Raw genomic sequence first — 18243 nt, forward strand, 5'->3', positions numbered from 1 at the left:
TCTTTTAAAGGCTCTGGTGAGGTGGTCTGTGGTCTGGAAGAAGGGTGTGTTGGGTCGTTGTTTCGGATTATTCTTTGTTGTGAGTTGTGCGGGAGAGTTTCAGGCTTTACTGTTGTCAGGGCAACGAGAGTTGAGGATTTTGCTTTCCTCAGCAGCATGTAAGCGCTGAGTGTTCACTTCTCGGTTGCGAGTTCCTTCGTATCAGATCTTCCTTTTGGCAAGACAAGATGTCCCGCCATTTGTTCTGGAAGAGCTGATTGCAGGATTTGGTGGTGCAGACGTGGGCTTGTTGATGTCTTGCCTATCAATTGGTTGTCAGCGTCAATCTTGCTCAGTCAGCTGCATGACGTGCGCTTTGGGGTTCCGTGGTCGGAAGGTTGCCAGTTTTAATCATTCGAAGTCCAACTGTTCAAAATATAAAATATATTCTACTTATTTTTCTTAAACTATGATATAAATGCTATTTATTTTATATTGGGTGGGTTAGAGTTATATGAACAGTTAAATAGTAAGTACTAGAAGAGATACTATTTCGTTCAGGTCCTAACAAATCCGAACACATAACAAAAGGTTCGAACGGCGCACGTAACAAAAGGTCCGAACACTCCCGAACAGGTCTGAACGTAGGTCCTAACGAGAGTCCCGGACGGCGCAAAAGAGAAATCCCTGGATGGGTCAAAGGAAGTGACGCGCCGTCACGGAAGGTGGAAGGGGTGTCGTCAGAAAGTTTCATTTGTGCTGTGTTTTCCACACGTAACGCAACAATAGGGAAAAAAAACCTGAAAGGGAAACAAATTCTCTCCTATTTTAACACTAGAAAACCCAGCAGAGGCCGACTTGGGCTTTCCCATGACAAACACTTCTAATATTCCCTAGCAATGGCCGATTTGGCCTTTCCTCCGTGACTCGTGATAGTTTGCGTCAGTTCAAGTCAAGCTACATTTATTTAATTACATTTATTTATGAAGTTTGACACTTTTTACACATTTTTTTAAATTCACTTCTCCTATACTCCACACATAATGACACACATAAAAATGGCCCAAATGTGTACATTCTTTTGAAGAAGAAAAAAAAAAGCGTTTTAGAACTGCAATTTAAGGAATTGTGTGTATAGTAAAGAAGGACTAAATCAGGGGCATGGATTATGGATTATTGTGTCTGAAATTGATGTATGTCTAGTTGTTGCATTTCCATATGAACGGCTGTTGTCTGTCCGACAGACTTGCCAATTCAAAAGCACTTGGGTCATTTTTGCCTCCTCTGGGTTCTCCGGGGAGAGGCTATATCGGCCATTGTTTGGGTTTAGTAGGAGTACCAGAATTCTCTGGGACTTCTAGTGTTAATGCATACATTGCACTACCCTCCCCACACTATCCCATCACGGTGCTGGGTAATGGCTGCCAGCCGGGGACCTGGCAGCCACAGTAATAGGGTGGTAGGTGGGTCCCACACTTTCTCTCTGTTGCATCGGTTCTGGGGTGTTGTCTCCCCTCTGCCTGGGCTGCCGGCCGCGGGAGTGAGGGGAGGTCGGGGCTCTGATCTCGAGTTGCCCCGTGGAGGCTACTCGGCGTTCTCCTGCTTCCGCCTTCCCCTCGCCTCTCTACCTGGGTATCCGCCCTGCGCTTCGTCGCGGGTCGCTGTCTGGACGCCGGTGTATTGGCTGGGTGTTGCCTGCTCCGGCGATGGAACCTGCCCTGGGCTTCGGTGGGCTGCGGCTGTGGTTCATGGGCCGGGTGGGCGGACGGGGGTGGGGGTGGACATGGGTTTGGCAGTGAGTTCCCTCTTCCCATCCCTGAAAGCTGGTTGATGGGGGCGCGGGTGGCCCAAGGGGTCACCCTGGATCCCAGGGGTGTGACGATGGCTCCTTTGCTGGGTTGCTGGAGGAGGGATGGGCTGCGCTGGCCCTAAACTGCCCTCTCTCCCCGGGCTGGCTGGGTGGGGGCCGCGGCCCTGGGTTGGCGCCTGCGCGGCATCTCCACTCGTTTGCGTGGCTGTTGCGTGTTTGGGGCGGCTCACGCGCGGCTGGATGTTATTGGGCACGCTCGGGTGGGGGATTGGTGCCGGGAATGGCGATGGGGCGGCGTAGGGTCGGTTGCTGACGGGCTTACACTCACAAGGGATTCACACGATTACTGATTTCTACAGAGCTGATTAATCACTTAGCTTATAGACTCCCCCAACCCCCTGCCCTTCTTGGTCAACAGGCCCCCCACATGGTGTCAACTGGAAATACATCTAGCTGACGATAGCACCAACATATTAGTAGTTAGTGGAGGTGTTCAATGTATTTCTTGTTGTTGTTTCTTTCTTTTCTTATGTTTCTTCTGTTCCCTATAACCCCTTCCTGTTCGCTGCTAGGTCATAATAAATGAGGTATGTGTTAATGATCACAATGGGAGTATGTCATACTCTCAATGTGAAACATTAAAACCGTTCAGACCATCCGTACACTTAGACTTCTATTCTCCATGTCAAACAGCTGAACAGGACAGGTTTAAAAAAAAAAGAAAGAAAAATGTGGCTCACTTCAGACAGCAAGCAGACAACAATAACATAGGGAATTGCGTAAAAGGGTGACACAACAAGGATCCATGGCATTGAGAGGCAGACAAATGGAAAAAACAAGGCAAAGATGCAATTAGTAACAAAGGGATATACAAACTGTCAAATAGCAGCAAATCAATGTCTCAGCAAGCCGCCTAAGATCGGTTTAAAGACACTGCTGATGAGCTGGAATTGGATGAAGGTACGATGTTGGGTACTCATCCCACAGCTCTGTCACAAAACAGAGCACACAGCTATTCTCCCAGGAGTTGCGTCATCAACCCCAGCATGCATTGCGTGCGTAAAACAAATACTAAATATGATAGATTTTTAAACAATGGCAGTATTTTATGCGTTTCTAATCACATATTTTCCCAAAAGAGAACAATTGAGGCAGATCCGAGCCGACAAGTCCGAAGTTCCCTTTAACAGCAAAAAGTAACTTGTTTATAAAATTTTTTCACTCGTTATTGAAGTCGCATTTTTTCCCCCAGTTTGTATTTTGCGCGATACTTTCCTCAGGTAAATTTATGCGCATATACACTCGATTTGCATATTTTGTCACATCTGACAGTGCTTAGCAATTGCTGCTGTTTTTATTTATAGATTCATATTCCGAGTAATATTTGCACAGCGTGCTTACATCAACGCTTTTTGTTGTTGAAAACCCCCACCCACCCAACTCATTGGGCGCCATTGACGATGATAGACGTCAAATCCATTTGAAGCCCCACCTTCATGATTGCGGGCCCGTGGGTCCAAAAAAGAACGGTAATGGTTTCCTCACTGCTAACTCTGCATGAAATCTAATTAAAAAGAGCTGCGAATGTGGCTAAGAGGTCGCACGCGAACAGATGGCAAGGGAGCGATGCTTGAAAGAAGACGGTTGAAGCTCGAAATGATCATTTAAATGGTCTGTTGGTATTACTAAAATACACAATGGGAAATATAGTGTTTTTGTTGGCCCTTTTAATTTTCATCTTAGTCTTTCAGACGATAACTGATTCGTCTTAGTCAGATTTTAGTCATCTCAAAATGTATTTGTATTAGTCGACGGTTACAAAAATTTTTTTGTGTGTGTAAAATTAAAGCATTTGACTCCAAAAATAAATGTTTGAAATCAACATATACATAATGTGACCCTTAAACGTATGGAAGATTAAATGGGATAGAATGAAATGGATAGAATTTTCAGGTTAAGGCCGTGTACAGTCATGTGAAAGTGGCCTCCTGATGTAAACGGAGCTTTTTTTGTTGAAAATTCTTGTGAATAAATGCTTAAATCCCCGAATTCTTCATAGATATGGACGTAAAACAGTCTTGATTTTTGGTTAAAAGCAAAGAAACCATGCAGTTAGTGTTTATTTTACGTAAATATGTCGAAGTACAATGCTACTCTCTTAGCGAATGAGGCTAGCGGCCGCCTGATGTAAACAGAGCTTTTCTGGCGAAAGTTCTTGTGAATAACTGCTTAAATCCCCGAATTCTTCATCGATATGGACGTAAAATGGTCTTGATACTTGGTTTAAAGCAAAGAAACCGTGCAGTTCGCATTTATTTTACGTAAATATGTCGAAGTACAATGCTACTCTGTTAGTGAATGAGGCTAGCGGCCGCTTGGCGTAAACAGAGCTTTTTTGTTGAAAATTCTTGTGAATAAAAGCTTAAATCCCCGGATTCTTCATAGATATGGACGTAAAATAAAAGTCTTTATTCTTGGTTAATTTTTTTTTTTTACCCATTGAAAATGTATTGGAAAAAATTTGGACGTCCATGGCCGTCAGTGGCATCGACTCACAGATGCGTCAATGGAATCCAAGTACATTCGCATCAATAGATTTGACATACATGGCCGTCAATGGCAACAATGCAATGTAAATTCTATTGGAAATCCCATTGAAAGTGAATGGGACATTTCCCATTAAAATGAATGGGCAAGGTTTTGACAAATTTCCGGGGAACTGTAAATTTCATTCACATTCTGTATATACAGTGGAGAGAACAAGTATTTGATACACTGCCAATGGGTTTTCCCATTGGCAGTGTATCAAATACTTCTTCCCACTGTAACTTTTATGCCCCTCACCGTTCCGGAATTTTTAGATACCTAAATTATGTAATTTGGTCAAAAATTGTTGGACTAGGTTTTTTTTTTTTTTTTTGTGGAAAATTGCCGTTTGCGGGGTAATGCAAAATTTTTCGGAGCCGTTTGAAAAATTCCCTGCGTGAATGTAAATTCTATTGGAAATCCCATTGAAAGTGAATGGGACATTTCCCATTAAAAATGAATGGGCAAATTTTTGGCAAATTTCCGGAGAACCGTACATTTTATTCACATTCTGTATATAACTTTTATTCCCCTCACCGTCCCGGAATTTTTAGATACCTAAATTATGTAATTTGGTCAAAAATAGTAGGACAAGGTCCATTTTGAAAATTGATTATTATTATTTATTTATTTTTTTTTTGTGGAAGATTGCCATTTGCGGCGTAAGGCAAAATTTTTCGGAGCTGTTTGAAAAATTCCCTGCATCGCGCAAAATTTCTGTACCTGTCGATACTTGAACGGTGCCAATCTGTTAAGCGGTTCAGGCTCAGAAATCCCATTAAAAAAAACAACAACTGAATAACGCTATCTGGGTCTTTTATTTCCCTCAAAAACCCAGATAGCAACTGCCAACATGCCCAGGTCCGGCCGTCCAAGCAAGTTCACCTCAAGAGCAGACCGAGAGATGCTAAAAGAAGTCTCCAAAAACCCTAAAATGTCATCACGGGACCTACAGCGGGCTCTTGACGGCCACATTCGTTCATTCGCTGCCATCCCTCCCACTTCAAACGGATTGGACGTCTACTCGTGATTAACTCATTCCAATTCACAGCAGCAATAGCAATAGCATCCGTATTGACATTAACAGCCTTTTCGTGACCGCGCAAAAGTTTTCCACTCATATTCTCGACTCAGTTTGAGAAAAAAAAAAAAGCATACCGTTTTATGCGGCTGACTACTAAACTAGACGGAGGAATCGCAAGTGCACTCGTCTCCGTCCTTGGAGTTCAAAGACTGGAGGGATTGTTATGCTGCGAGGATCCCTCGCCTGTGCGTCCTCGCGGGGAACGATGAGAGAATGCGTTGGGAAGCGTGAGCAGATGCATGTAACCTAATTGCATATCTCTGGGAAAGGAAAGGGAAAAAAAAAAGGTGTCGGCGATACTGCTGCGCTCACAAGATTCAGGTCGGCTCTGGAAATGAGACAATGTGCAGCGGCGGCAGAAAATGGCGACCGCGCCGAAGAAATATAATGCTGTGAGCGCCTCTCAAAAGTGCCAGCCTGAATATTCGGCGTTAGCCGGCAGTAAACAAGCGCTCGGTATGAGCGCCCGGGGATATAGCTGCACGTTGTCCGTATGAATTTACGCCAAAGTCTTAGATCAGATCAGCCGTGCGATCACTTCGCACGCGGACGACTTATTAGGGTGGCCATATGTCCTTATTTAGGCAGGATAGTCATTTTAAATGCAAAACTCTGCGTGTTCTCTTCTTATTTTAACCCTTTGTAAAGACTCCATGTTTCAAAAGTTTGAAGACTCACCGAAACCAGGTTGACAATTTATTCGTCGACAATGGTCAAAAACAAGGCAAAAACAGACGACGGAGGGACCAATGCTGAATCCAAAGCAAGGCTACACAGAAAATATGTCTGAGCAGCAAAAATCTGTCTTATCTCAGTGTCCAGTGTTTTTTTAAGTCCGTGGTGTATGAGGCCGGGCCGAAGGTGTGTCCGGGCATTGCTTTTGGGACCTTCCCTCTGTGGCCTGCTTTGGGCAGTTTAGGTTCGTGCGTGGATGGGATGTGGTTGCCACAGCGACCGACGCTGGTCTTGACGTCCCAAGCGCCTGCTATCAACTTTGTTATCCGGGCTGGCGTGACTTGTTTTAGGACAAAGCGCGCTGGTCTTTGTCCTTGTTCGTTGTCGGGAGAACTGATTGCCAGAGTTGGTGCGTCAATCTTGCTCGTGACGCACACGTTGGGCTTCTGTGATAAGATGGCGTTGTGTATCTATTCTGCTTCTTTAAACTATGATGTGCTATTTATTTTACATTAGGTGTGTTAGATTAGTGTAGTCCTACAGTAAATATGAGAAATGATACTATTCCCTGATTAATTATATAACGTGTGTTCGAGTAATGCAAACAGTTAGATGGTGCCTACAAGAAACGTTACCATTTTTCCTTTTCCCCCTCATGAGCGCCGATAAGGTGATTCACTTTACTGTGTTCAAGTGCCCGGAGTGAAGTCTGCCTAAACTATAGTTAGATGAATGTGTTAGACTAATGCAAACAATTATATGGCGTGTGTGAGAACGGTACCGATTCCCTTCACCATATACGAGTCTCCATGAGCTGCGGCATCAAAAAATACAAAGTCGTTCTCTTATAAAATCCCGATTAATTATGTTCTAGATAAATATAACACAACTTAAAATGGCTATAAAAGTCTCAGATTTTACACTAGATGCACAAAAATCACCAAGTGCAGAGACAATCACCTATATATTCAGGATCAATAGCAATATTTAACATATATGAGATTTTTGACCAAACTAGCAACTTTTTTTTTTTTTTTTAATTTGCTGCAAGTTTTCAACAGCTAATAAATCACTCAATTTAACATCAGAAACTTAATACTTGAGGAAACAGGCAGAATCAATCATAAATAATATGTAAATAGATAATTAATCAATTCTATATACAATCGCAACTTATCATAGAATAGAATAACTGTTTATTATCATTATCATTAGTTTTTGGCAAATTTTCGGGGAACCATCAATTTTTCCCAACTTTTATGCTCCTCACCATGCCGGAATGCCCAAATTATGAGACTTGGTCAAAAATTGTAGGACTAGATACATTTTTAACTAACATAGATGCTACTCTAATGGTCTCGTGGAAAACGTCGACACCTTTTTAAACCAATATATGGATTCTTGGCATTAGCATATCGATAACATTTTGGGCTACAAAATATCGTGATACATTGTCACATCTCTCTCGAATAGCCTTGAAAATGTGTAAAAAAAAAAAAAAAAGTAACATTTAGCGCTTGCTTAAACAATATCTGCATGCCAAAATAAATGAAAAATGAAACGTTTTCCTTCCCCCCCAGGTGGGCTACGAGAACGCGGGGACCGTGGAGTTCTTGGTGGACAAACACGGCAAGCACTACTTCATTGAAGTCAACTCCCGGCTTCAGGTGGAGCACACAGTCACCGAGGAAATCACAGAGTGAGTAGTGCTTTGAAAAAAAAAAAGCCTTTTCAAGTCAATAGGGTCATATTAATTGCTTTATAATTGGATGTCTTTTTCTTAGCATGCCGTCTGGGCTTAGGGTGAACCCCTACACCGCTAATTGTTCGGCTAAACTGATGATATTGGAGATGAGACCAAGCCACTGTAGTTTTGGTATTTTGGATGAAAATGCTAATTAGGCTCTTCATAGGGGTTTAAATATACCTATAAACTAAATTATGAATGTATAAAAACATTAGCTCAAACAAAAACTTAATTTTGTTGTTCTTAACAGGGAGTAGTTGGATTCGGCTATGCTAAATGAGTAATGTCATATTCACTGTTGTCACTAGTGGGCAGTGTATTCAGCCAAATCAATAAAACTAAATGCAAACACTTTCACGACAAGCCATGACAACGCCACTCTAATTAAACGAATTCTCCAATCAGCAAAATTTGTTTCGAAGCTTTCTAATCGAATTACTCGAGTTAATCGATTAATCGTTGCAGCACGATTCAAGTGCAAAACAAATACTGTAATTCTAGGACTATAAGATGCTAATTTTTTTCCCCCCATTTTGAGGGGTTATTTGGTAACACTTTATTTGAGAGTGGCGTCGTACAGAGGTATGAAAAAGTGTCTGAACCTTTTGGAATTTCTCACATTTCTGCAGAAAATCACCATTAAATTTGATCTGATCTTTGTCAAAATCACATAGATGTAAAAACAGTTTCTGCTTTAACTAAAACCACCCAAACATATATTTGTTTTCATATGTTAATTAGGATAGCATGCAAACAATAAGTAAGTGAACCCTCTGTCTCAGAAGACTTAAAGAGCAATTGAAACCAATTTTTACCCGACATTTTAAATCAGATGTGTGCCCAATCACTAATGAGGGGTTTAAAGCTGCCCTGCCCACTATAAAACACACACCTGGTAAGAATTGTCTTGATGAGAAGCATTGTCTGATGTGCATCATAGCTCGGTCAAAAGAGCAGTCTGAAGACCTGCGCTCAACGATTGTTGATTTGTATAAAGCTGGGAAAGGATACAAAACCATCTCTAAAAGTCTGGATGTTCATCAATCGACAGTTAGAGAAGTTGTCTACAAATGGAGAGAGTTTGGCACTGTTGCTTCTCTCCCAAGGAGTGGCCGTCCACCAAAGATGACGCCAAGACTTCAGCGCAGAATACTCCGAGAGGTAAAAAAGAACCCTGGAGTTAGCAGACTTGCAGACTAGACTTGCAGAAATCACTGGCACAGTCCAATATCTCTATGCACACATCAGCTATATGTAAAACTATGGCCAAGAAGGGTGTTCATGGAAGGACTCCATGGGCGAAAAAACAACAACATTTTTGCTTATTTAATGTTCGCAAAAAGGCACTTGGACACTCCACAGAAGTTGAGGGAAAATATTTTGTGGACTGACGAAACCAAAGTTAAATTGTTTGGGAGTAACACACAACATGATGTCTGGAGGAAAATGGAACAGCTCACCAACATCAACACCTTAACTCCACCGTGAAGCATGGTGGAGGGAGCATCATGATTTGGGGCTGTTTTGCTGCCTCAGGGCCTGGACAACTTGCAATCATTAATGGAAGAATGAATTTAAAAGTTTATCAAGATGTTTTGCTGGAAAACCTGAGGCCGCAACAAGTCAATGATCCAAAGAAAAACAGAAGTAAACCAACTTCAGAATACACGTTCTGGAGTGGCCAAGTCAAATTTTAGACTTGAACCCCATTGAGATGCTGTGGCAAGACCAAAAGACAGCAATTCATGCCAGACATCCCAGGAATCTGACTGAACTACAGCAGTTTTGTCGAGAAGAATGGGCCAAGATTAGTCCTGAACGATGTGCCAGACTGATCTGCAGCTACAGGAAACGTCTGGTTGAAGTTATTGCTGCCAAAGGGGGGGGCCACAAAATATTAAATGTGATGGTTCACTGACTTATTTTTCCCACCTCTGTCATTATTTGCATACTATCTTCATTAAAAAATGAAAACCTATAAATGTTTGGGTGGTTTTAATCTAAGCAGACACTGTTTTTTCATCTGTGTGATTTTGACAACGACCACATTTGATGGTGATTTTATGCAGAAATGTGAGAAATTCCAAATTGTTCAGATACCTTTTCATACCACTGTAAGACTGTCATAATTATGACATGACACTGTCATGGGCATTAATGAATGCTTATGGGCGATGTTAAGTGTGATATTTTCGTGGTTTTCATACTAAAAAGTTAAAAGCCTCCTGGATCCTGCTTCACACCTCAGTTCAACCCCTTCAAGTTGGCAACCAAAAAAGTCCCCCGCCCGGACTGCAGGTGGGCCTGTGAGCCCCGACGTCCTCCTTGAAAGCCCCTTCAGTCAGTGTTTGATCAACAAAGCCACGCTGTATTTGCTGGAGATTACATCTGCCAGTTTCCCTGGCATCCTCACAGCGGGCTTGGCGGATGCGCGCCCGTGTCGAGTTCTGCTGCCACTTTCTCTTCTAGATCAAGCTTCCAGAGACAAGAACATCTTCAAACCCATCTGCTTTTGAGACCTTTCGTCAGGTGTTCACTCGATGTCATACCTTAGTCTGTCCTGTCCTCCCTCTTCGATCACTGTTGTTTTTTCCCCATTTACAATGATTTGGTCCTTTTTTTAGTGCCATTGAAGGTGATAATAGACATCCAATCATGCGGCTTTTTTTATCCCACTGCTGTGAGTTTGCCTCTGGTAGACGTCCAGTCTAACTGTGAGGGGTTTGCAATGACTCATCTAAGACACGTGATTAGGTCTGCAGCTGTCGATTATTTAGGTAATCGATTAATCTATTAGGGCTAAACGATATTGGAAAAAAAACTGATATTGCGTTATTAAAACTAGCAGAATTTTCACCAGACGACTTGAATCACTCTGTTAGAGAAGACTTTGGATCACTCACTATGACGACAATGTATTAACTAGAGATGTCCCGACCTGATCATGTGATCGGAAATCAGGCCGATCGCGCCGTTTCTCATGCCCCTTTCACATACACCTGAACATGTTTAAATCCCAGGATTTAAACGGGTAGCCCTTATATGTGAAAGCAATTTACCGGGTCGACTGTCCGGGCAACGAGGATTGTGGATTTTGCCACCTCAGCGTCAAAGGGGCAGCTAAATTTGATTCAAACCTTTTTTCCGCATCAAATTACTCGAGTTAATCGATTAATCATAATAATTATTATTATTATTTTTTTTAAAATAAAGATCTCCACAAATCATTCAAACACATATTCCCAGAAAAACTGCTAAATATACTTCTGAACTAAAATAACGGATGCATAAACAAACATATTAGCTCAAACATACAGTAAACTTAGCTTATGTTGGTTTAACAGGGAGCAGCTGGATTCAGCCATGTTAGGTGAGTTATGTCATATTCACGGTTGCCACTAGAGGGCAATGTATCCACCCAAATATATATATATATATATATATTTTTTTTTTTATAAAAAAAACAAAAAAAAACAAAACGCACACTTTCAAAACAAACCATGACAACGCCACTCTAATTGAATGAATTCTCGAAGCAACAAAATTTGATTTGAAGCATTGAATGCAAATACAAAATAAAATTCCTGTTTCTTCAAACTATGTAGAAATGCATTTTCAAATAAAAATAAATACTGAGTTGAGCCTCTAAATATATAAAAAACAAATAAATGAGGATCTAAGTACAACATAAGAACAATTGGCTAACTTAAAAGTCCGTTAGCCTAAACGCAATAAAATGTTTTTTTTCTCTTTCAGTGCTACTAACAAATCATTCAAACACATATTTCCACAAAATACGGCTAACTATGCTTCTAACCTAAATAACGAATGCATCATCAAACATATTAGCTCAAACTAAATTTTTGTGTCTTAACCGGGAGCAGCTGGGTTCAGCTTTGTGAAAAAACCCAGTTGACTGTCGCTTTAGGGGTGTTGAAAACGTTGTTATCCAGTGGATAAATGGTTCTCCGAAGCAAAATTTTTCTCAGTATTTTGAAGAGAAAAATTCACTTTGCCAAATTCTTTTTCTGCATCCAAAGACACTTTATTATTGTGTACCCTATTAACTCATTCACTCCCAGCCATTTTCACCGGTGCAACTCCCTTCGCTCCCGGCCGTTTGACTAGATTTTGACTGATTTTGCAAGGCTCACAGAAAATTCTGTTCTATTACTATGGAGACATGAAACCCACCAAACAAAAGATTAGACTCTCTTCTTTTAGCAGGAAAAAATTAGTTCATATCTTTTTCCTTTCTTTAGAAATCAGCATTAGAAAATAGTTTGAGTAATTTTCCAATTTCTGATGAAAAAACAGAGAAATTGAGCTTTTTGTGAAAGCATACATTTCAAACTTAACTTTGACTTTTTTTTTTTTTTTTTCCGCAAACATCTGAATAATGTCCTAAATCTACAAAATAACATAAACAACAAGACAGAGCTTTTGATAGCAAAGTAACAATTTATTTACACATAACTAAACTATTGAACTGAGAGATGACGCTGTTGTAGCTGCGGCTATCTCGCCACCTGTCTCCTCAAGATTTTTTTGAGTTTTTCTTTTATGGTGACCACTGCCTCTTGGCGGAGTTCGCCTGGGAAACTTGTGTAGGGCATGTTGTGTTCCTGGGGGGGAACTGGTTTGGCCGTGTACTGAATCGCAGGACACTGGAGGGTCGCGGAGGACACGAGTGGCCGAGCATGGCGGCGCAGGCTCTGTTTGGCGAGCAGCACGGACTCAACGGCATCGTCCGCTGCACTGGTGGTCCCGGTCGTCCTGCTCGGTTGTCGCACTTGGTCGTTCGTCACCTAACGTCCCCGACGTCCATTTGTGCGGCCCGGCCGTTCGTGCCGTTGAATCGAGTTGCGGGTCTTACCAAATGCGCTACTGCCCTCCAGTGGCCAGTCTTATTGCTTTAAAATGGATTTTCAGCATTGTGCTTGGGAGCGAAGTTGCATCAGAATCTAGAGAACGTAAAAAAACATAAAAGACATGTAAATACGTTTTTGGGACACTGAAACGGTTTAAAATAGAACGTATTTACGCGTTTTTGGTAGCAAATGAGTTAACTGGCTGCAAGTGCGATTTAGTTATTGCCACCACCTGTTATGTGCCACAGGTAACAGGTGCTGTTAATTACACAAATTAGAGTAGCGTCACAAGATTTTTCAAAGGGTGCTAATACTTTTGTCGTTCCAATTTTTGGAGTTTTGTGTAAAATGATAATGATTTCATTAAAAAAAAAAAAAATCTCTTTTGTGTTTTTTCATTGTAAGCAAAATAAATGAAGATATTAATACCAAAGCATTTGTAATTGAGCATTATCTGACAGAATTGCAGGGGTGCCAATACTTTTGGCTAGCAGTGTAGCACAGTAATGGTAGATAATGTTAATTAATTACATAATAGGCAGATTTTTAATAATTTTTCCCTGTAATGTCATTCGTGTAAATTGTAATCTGCCCAAGTTACGTTGGAAAAACAGCTGATGTTTAAAGTCATTGAGATGTGCAAAAAAAGCAATTTTTTCTCTTTTGTCCTCAATTTAGCCGTGAGTAATCTTTGCATGGCTCTCATGTCAAGAGCGCGTGAGCGGCTCGCGCTTACCGCGGCGAGTCAGATACTCAACCTAGCATGTGAGCGTACAAAGTGCACCGCTGAATTGTCATAAACAAGTCCTCTCTGTTTGTACTACATATTCACATTGTGTCGACAGGCGGTGGCAACGCGCGGCGACCCCTCAGGGATAGACGGTTGCATTTTCTTCTCATTAACTACCAACTCGCTCCGCTGCATCTTAAGAGACCGCGAAAGAGTCGCCCGAACGCGAGAAAATTAACATCTTCATCAAAGATGACGAGTGAGAAAATGAAGAAATGCAGTTTTTATATCGCCACGTCGACCGTCACTATGAATCTGGCGTCCTATCGTCCCCGACCCGAATCTGTATGTAGGCCACTTAACCGGATTGTGTACGGGCTGATGATCATCATCATTCCGTTCATGCGTGCAAAAGTTAGAAGTGATTAAATGTCAACTTTGAATCGGCTTCAAGTGCTTTGTATTGACAAGCTTTATTGATGGCTTTCACATCAAGTCAGCGCGCATCCATCCGTCATAGTGACAAGTGCCGCAGTCAGGTTTTTTTTCCTTTTTTGTTTTCCCGTCGTGCTACAAAAGGTAAAAAATTGCAGTTTAGGGGTGGGAACCTCTGGGTGAGTCACGATACGGTTTGCGATACAAGGCTCACGATAATCAATGATTTAATGATATGGCGTTATTGATAACAGAAAAATCTCATAACATTCACACTTCTGTGTATTGGAATAAGTTTATCACAAGTAGATGTCCATTTTGTTTGAACAGGGAGGGATGGCAGTACCCTCCCAGTGTAAATGGATCGGACGTCTATGGCCGTCGGTGGCAGCCGATGCCAGGAAACAAGTTCATTTCGGGGCATTTACAGGTCACTCTCTGTTGATTTTGGAGTCATTTAGGGGTCACTTTCTGAACATGGCAAAATGGATTTTGCCATGTGGCAAAATGGATTTTACTATGTGGCATTTTTTTTTTTTTGCTGTGTGGCAAAACGGATTTTGCTTTGTGGCATTTTTTTTTTACGTGTGGCAAAATGGATTTAGCAATGTGGCATTTTTTTTTTTTTTTTTTTTTGCCGTGTGGCAAAATGGATTTTGCCATATGGCATTTTTTTGCCATGTGGCAAAATGGATTTTGCCATGTGGCATATTTTTTTACCATGTGGCAAAATGGATTTTGCCATGTGGCATTTTTCTTTTGCCATGTGGCAAAATGGATTTTGCCATGTGGCATCGTTTTGCCGTGTGGCAAAATGGATTTTACTATGTGGCTTTTTTTTTGCCGTGTGGCAAAACGGATTTTGCTTTGTGGCATTTTTTTTTTACGTGTGGCAAAATGGATTTAGCGATGTGGCATTTTTTTTTTTTTACGTGTGGCAAAATGGATTTTGCTTTGTGGCATTTTTTTTACGCGTGGCAAAATGGATTTAGCCATGTGGCATTTTTTTTTTTTTTTTTTTGGCGTGTGGCAAAATGGATTTCGCCATGTGGCATTTTTTTGGCATGTGGCAAAATGGATTTTGCCATGTGGCTTTTTTTTTTTTTTTGCTACGTGGCAAAATGGATTTTGCCATGTGGCATTTTTTCTTGTCATGTCGCAAAATGGATTTTGCCATGTGGCATTTTTTTTGCCGTGTGGCAAAATGGATTTTGCTATGTGGCATTTTTTTTTTTGCCATGTACCATTTTTTTGCTATGTGGCAAATTTGATTTTGCCATGTGGCATTTTTTTTGCCATGTGGCAAAATGGATTTTGCCATGAGGCATTTTTCACCGACCCCCTGGGGTTCAATCAAACCCCAGTTAAGAACCACTGCCTTAGGCAGAGGGTTCACTTACTTATTTTCCCCCTTCTGTCATTGTTTGCATGCTTTCCTCATTAAAATATGAAAACCTATAAATGATTGGGTGGTTTTGGTTAAAGCAGACGCTGTTTTCACATCTGTGTGATTTTGACAAAGATCAGATCACATTTGATGATTTTATGCAGAAATGTGAAAAATCCCTAGAGGTTCAGATACCATCCTATGAGGGCTCAGAGCGTGCATAGACATGCTCATTGTTTTACATTTGTCTCAAATGAGAAAACCGCGACTTAGCATCAGGTTGAAGACGGGACAGGATGCGTTTACGAAAGAAAAAAAAAAAAAGAGGAGGAGACATGAGGTGAATTAGAAAGCGGAGGTGAGTGACCGCAGGCTACTGCGGGAATAGAACAATGAGTAGTCAGAAGAACGCTTGAGGCCTGCATCAGGAAGATAGCTTTCACACGTTCTAATCTTGTCATCGAGCTTCTTTTGCTTTGGGTTCCTCCCCGCATTCGAGCGTCCGTCCGTGTCCAAGCGGCGGCCATTTTGCAGTCGAGCAATGTCACTTTCATGTCCCTTCTCGTCTTACTCATTCCCTCTTAACCTGTCTCTGCCCCGCTCTCTGCTCTTTGCTCCATTTCCCTCTCAGCTTACTTATTCATGTCCCTCATTGATAATTGAATGTGTTTTCCAACTGGCGTCGCGGTCTCACGCTGCCCTTAGTAGCCCCTCGATAGCCGTACGCAGAAAACTGATGCAAGACCATATGCGGATTTTAAGGGGGGGGCCAAGGCCCCTGGTGGCCGAAAAGTGTCATTGCATGTAATTGACTTTGCTATATATACTGTATATACACACAAGTTGTAAAGCAATAAAACTGCAACAAAAATGGAAAAAAAAAACAAAAATTATAATGGGTCAAAATTATACTTCGAACAGATCATGTGACTACCGATTTAGACGGTCATTTGCTCTGCATATAATAAAAAAATCAAAATAAATAAAAAATAGTGGGGGGGCAGTTTTATTTTTCAAATGATTTTTTTCTTTGATTAAAAAAAAAAAAAAAATTTTTTTATTGAAGCAACTTTTTGGGGGGATTAAATGATTTAGACACAAATGTCCAACCCATAATAAGGCCCAAGCACAAAAAGGATTGCTTCAATGAAAGAAAACTTTTTCGATACAAAATTAAGTGTTTAAATTAGCGCTGTGAAACGATTAAAATTTCTAATCGAGTTAATCACCGCTTAAAAATTAATCGTAATCAATCATCTATAAAATATGCCATATTTTTCTGTAAATTATTGTAAATGTTAGCACAAGTTATAGAAATTTTGCATTAAAACCCCTCTTAATGTTTTCGTTTTAATAAAATTTGTAAAATTTTCAACCAAAAAAACTAGTAGCTCGCCATCGTTGATGTCAATAATTACACAATTCTAATGATGCTTAAACCCATAAAATCAGTCGCACCAAAGCGCCAGCAGAGGGAGACAAAAAACACAAATAACAAGTGGCCATTACACTGTACTGTCATTTAAATCTATTTGAACGGGGCATGTGCGTTAATTGCGTCAAATATTTTAACGTGATTAATTAAAAAAATAATTACCGCCCATTAACGCGATAATTTTGACAGCCGTAATTTATATACAAATTTTTCAATCTCAAATATTTTTTTGCATTCTAAAACTTTTTCAGTGATTGATTTTTTTTCTTCTTTTTTTTTGATTGAAGTGATTTTTCTTTTTGAAAATGTTTTTTTTTTTAAGCAACTTATTTTTTGATTGAATAATAAAGACAAAAATGTCCTAGCCAAAATGTGGCCCAAAATCAAATCAACATTAATCCAAAAAAAAAAACTTAAAAATAGCTTTCACATGCATTTTTTTGAGTTCCAAATGTATTTTTGCATTCAAACTAGGGCTGTCAAACGATTAAAAATTTTAATTGAGTTAATCACAGCTTAAAAATTAATTAATCGTAATTAATCGCAATTAATCGCAATTCAAACCATCTATAAAATATGCCATATTTTTCTGTAAATTATTGTTGGAATGGAAAGATAAGACACAAGATGGATATATTCATTCAACATACGGTACATAAGGACTGTATTTGTTTATTATAACAATAAATCAAACAGATGGCATTAACATTATTAACATTCTGTTAAAGCGATCCATGGATAGAAAGACTTGTAGTTCTTAAAAGATAAATGTTAGCACAATTTATAGAAATGTTGTATTAAAACCCCTCTTAATGTTTTCGTTTTAATAAAATTTTGTAACATTTTCAATCAAAAAATAAACTAGTAGCCCGCCATTGTTGATGTCAATAATTTCTTACACAATGCTCATGGGTACTGAAGCCTATAAAATCAGTTGCACCCAAGCGGCAGCAGAGGGCGGCAAAACTCCATAAAACACAATTAACAAGTGGGCATTTCACTGTACTGTCATTTAAATCTGTCTGAGCGGGACATGCGCGTTAATTGCGTCAAATATTTTAACGTGATTAAAAAAATTAATTACCGCCCGTTAACGCGATAATTTTGACAGCCCTAATTTAAACATTTTTTTCCTTTTTTTATTAATTTTTAGTAAAGTGACTTTTTTTTGGTTGAAAATATATATTTTGATTGAAGCAACTTTTTTTTTTTTATTGAAGTAACATTTTTTGATTGAATAAAAAAAAACACAAATCTACCTCCATATGGATACAATTTTTGACTAGGGTAACTACATTGGCACGACCCTGGCGGGCATACCATATTCAATGGATGACGATCTTGGCGAATAGGTGTCCTAAGCAGCCTGAATTAGAATTCCACTCAACAAAAAAAACACTCATTTTCAACTTATTATTATAAATATTCTTGTAAGTAAATATTATTGCTGACACTGCGTTTCGGGGTCATCAACATGTTGTGCCCCCCCCTGCCTCAAAAGTCA

The 18243-nt window shown here is 40.2% G+C and overlaps 1 protein-coding gene across 3 annotated transcripts in view; it reads left to right on the plus strand.

Annotated features, from left to right (window-relative positions):
- Nucleotides 1-18243, plus strand: part of LOC130927749 (pyruvate carboxylase, mitochondrial-like) — a 292766-nt gene that overhangs the window by 45840 nt on the left and 228683 nt on the right. For all 3 annotated transcript variants that reach the window (XM_057853741.1, XM_057853743.1, XM_057853742.1), the window contains exon 10: nucleotides 7715-7833. In XM_057853741.1, coding sequence (XP_057709724.1) covers nucleotides 7715-7833 — 119 coding nt within the window. The remainder of the gene's footprint in view (nucleotides 1-7714; nucleotides 7834-18243) is intronic.

Source organism: Corythoichthys intestinalis, chromosome 13 (genome assembly GCF_030265065.1).
Source record: "Corythoichthys intestinalis isolate RoL2023-P3 chromosome 13, ASM3026506v1, whole genome shotgun sequence".
Taxonomy (NCBI): Eukaryota; Metazoa; Chordata; class Actinopteri; order Syngnathiformes; family Syngnathidae; genus Corythoichthys; species Corythoichthys intestinalis.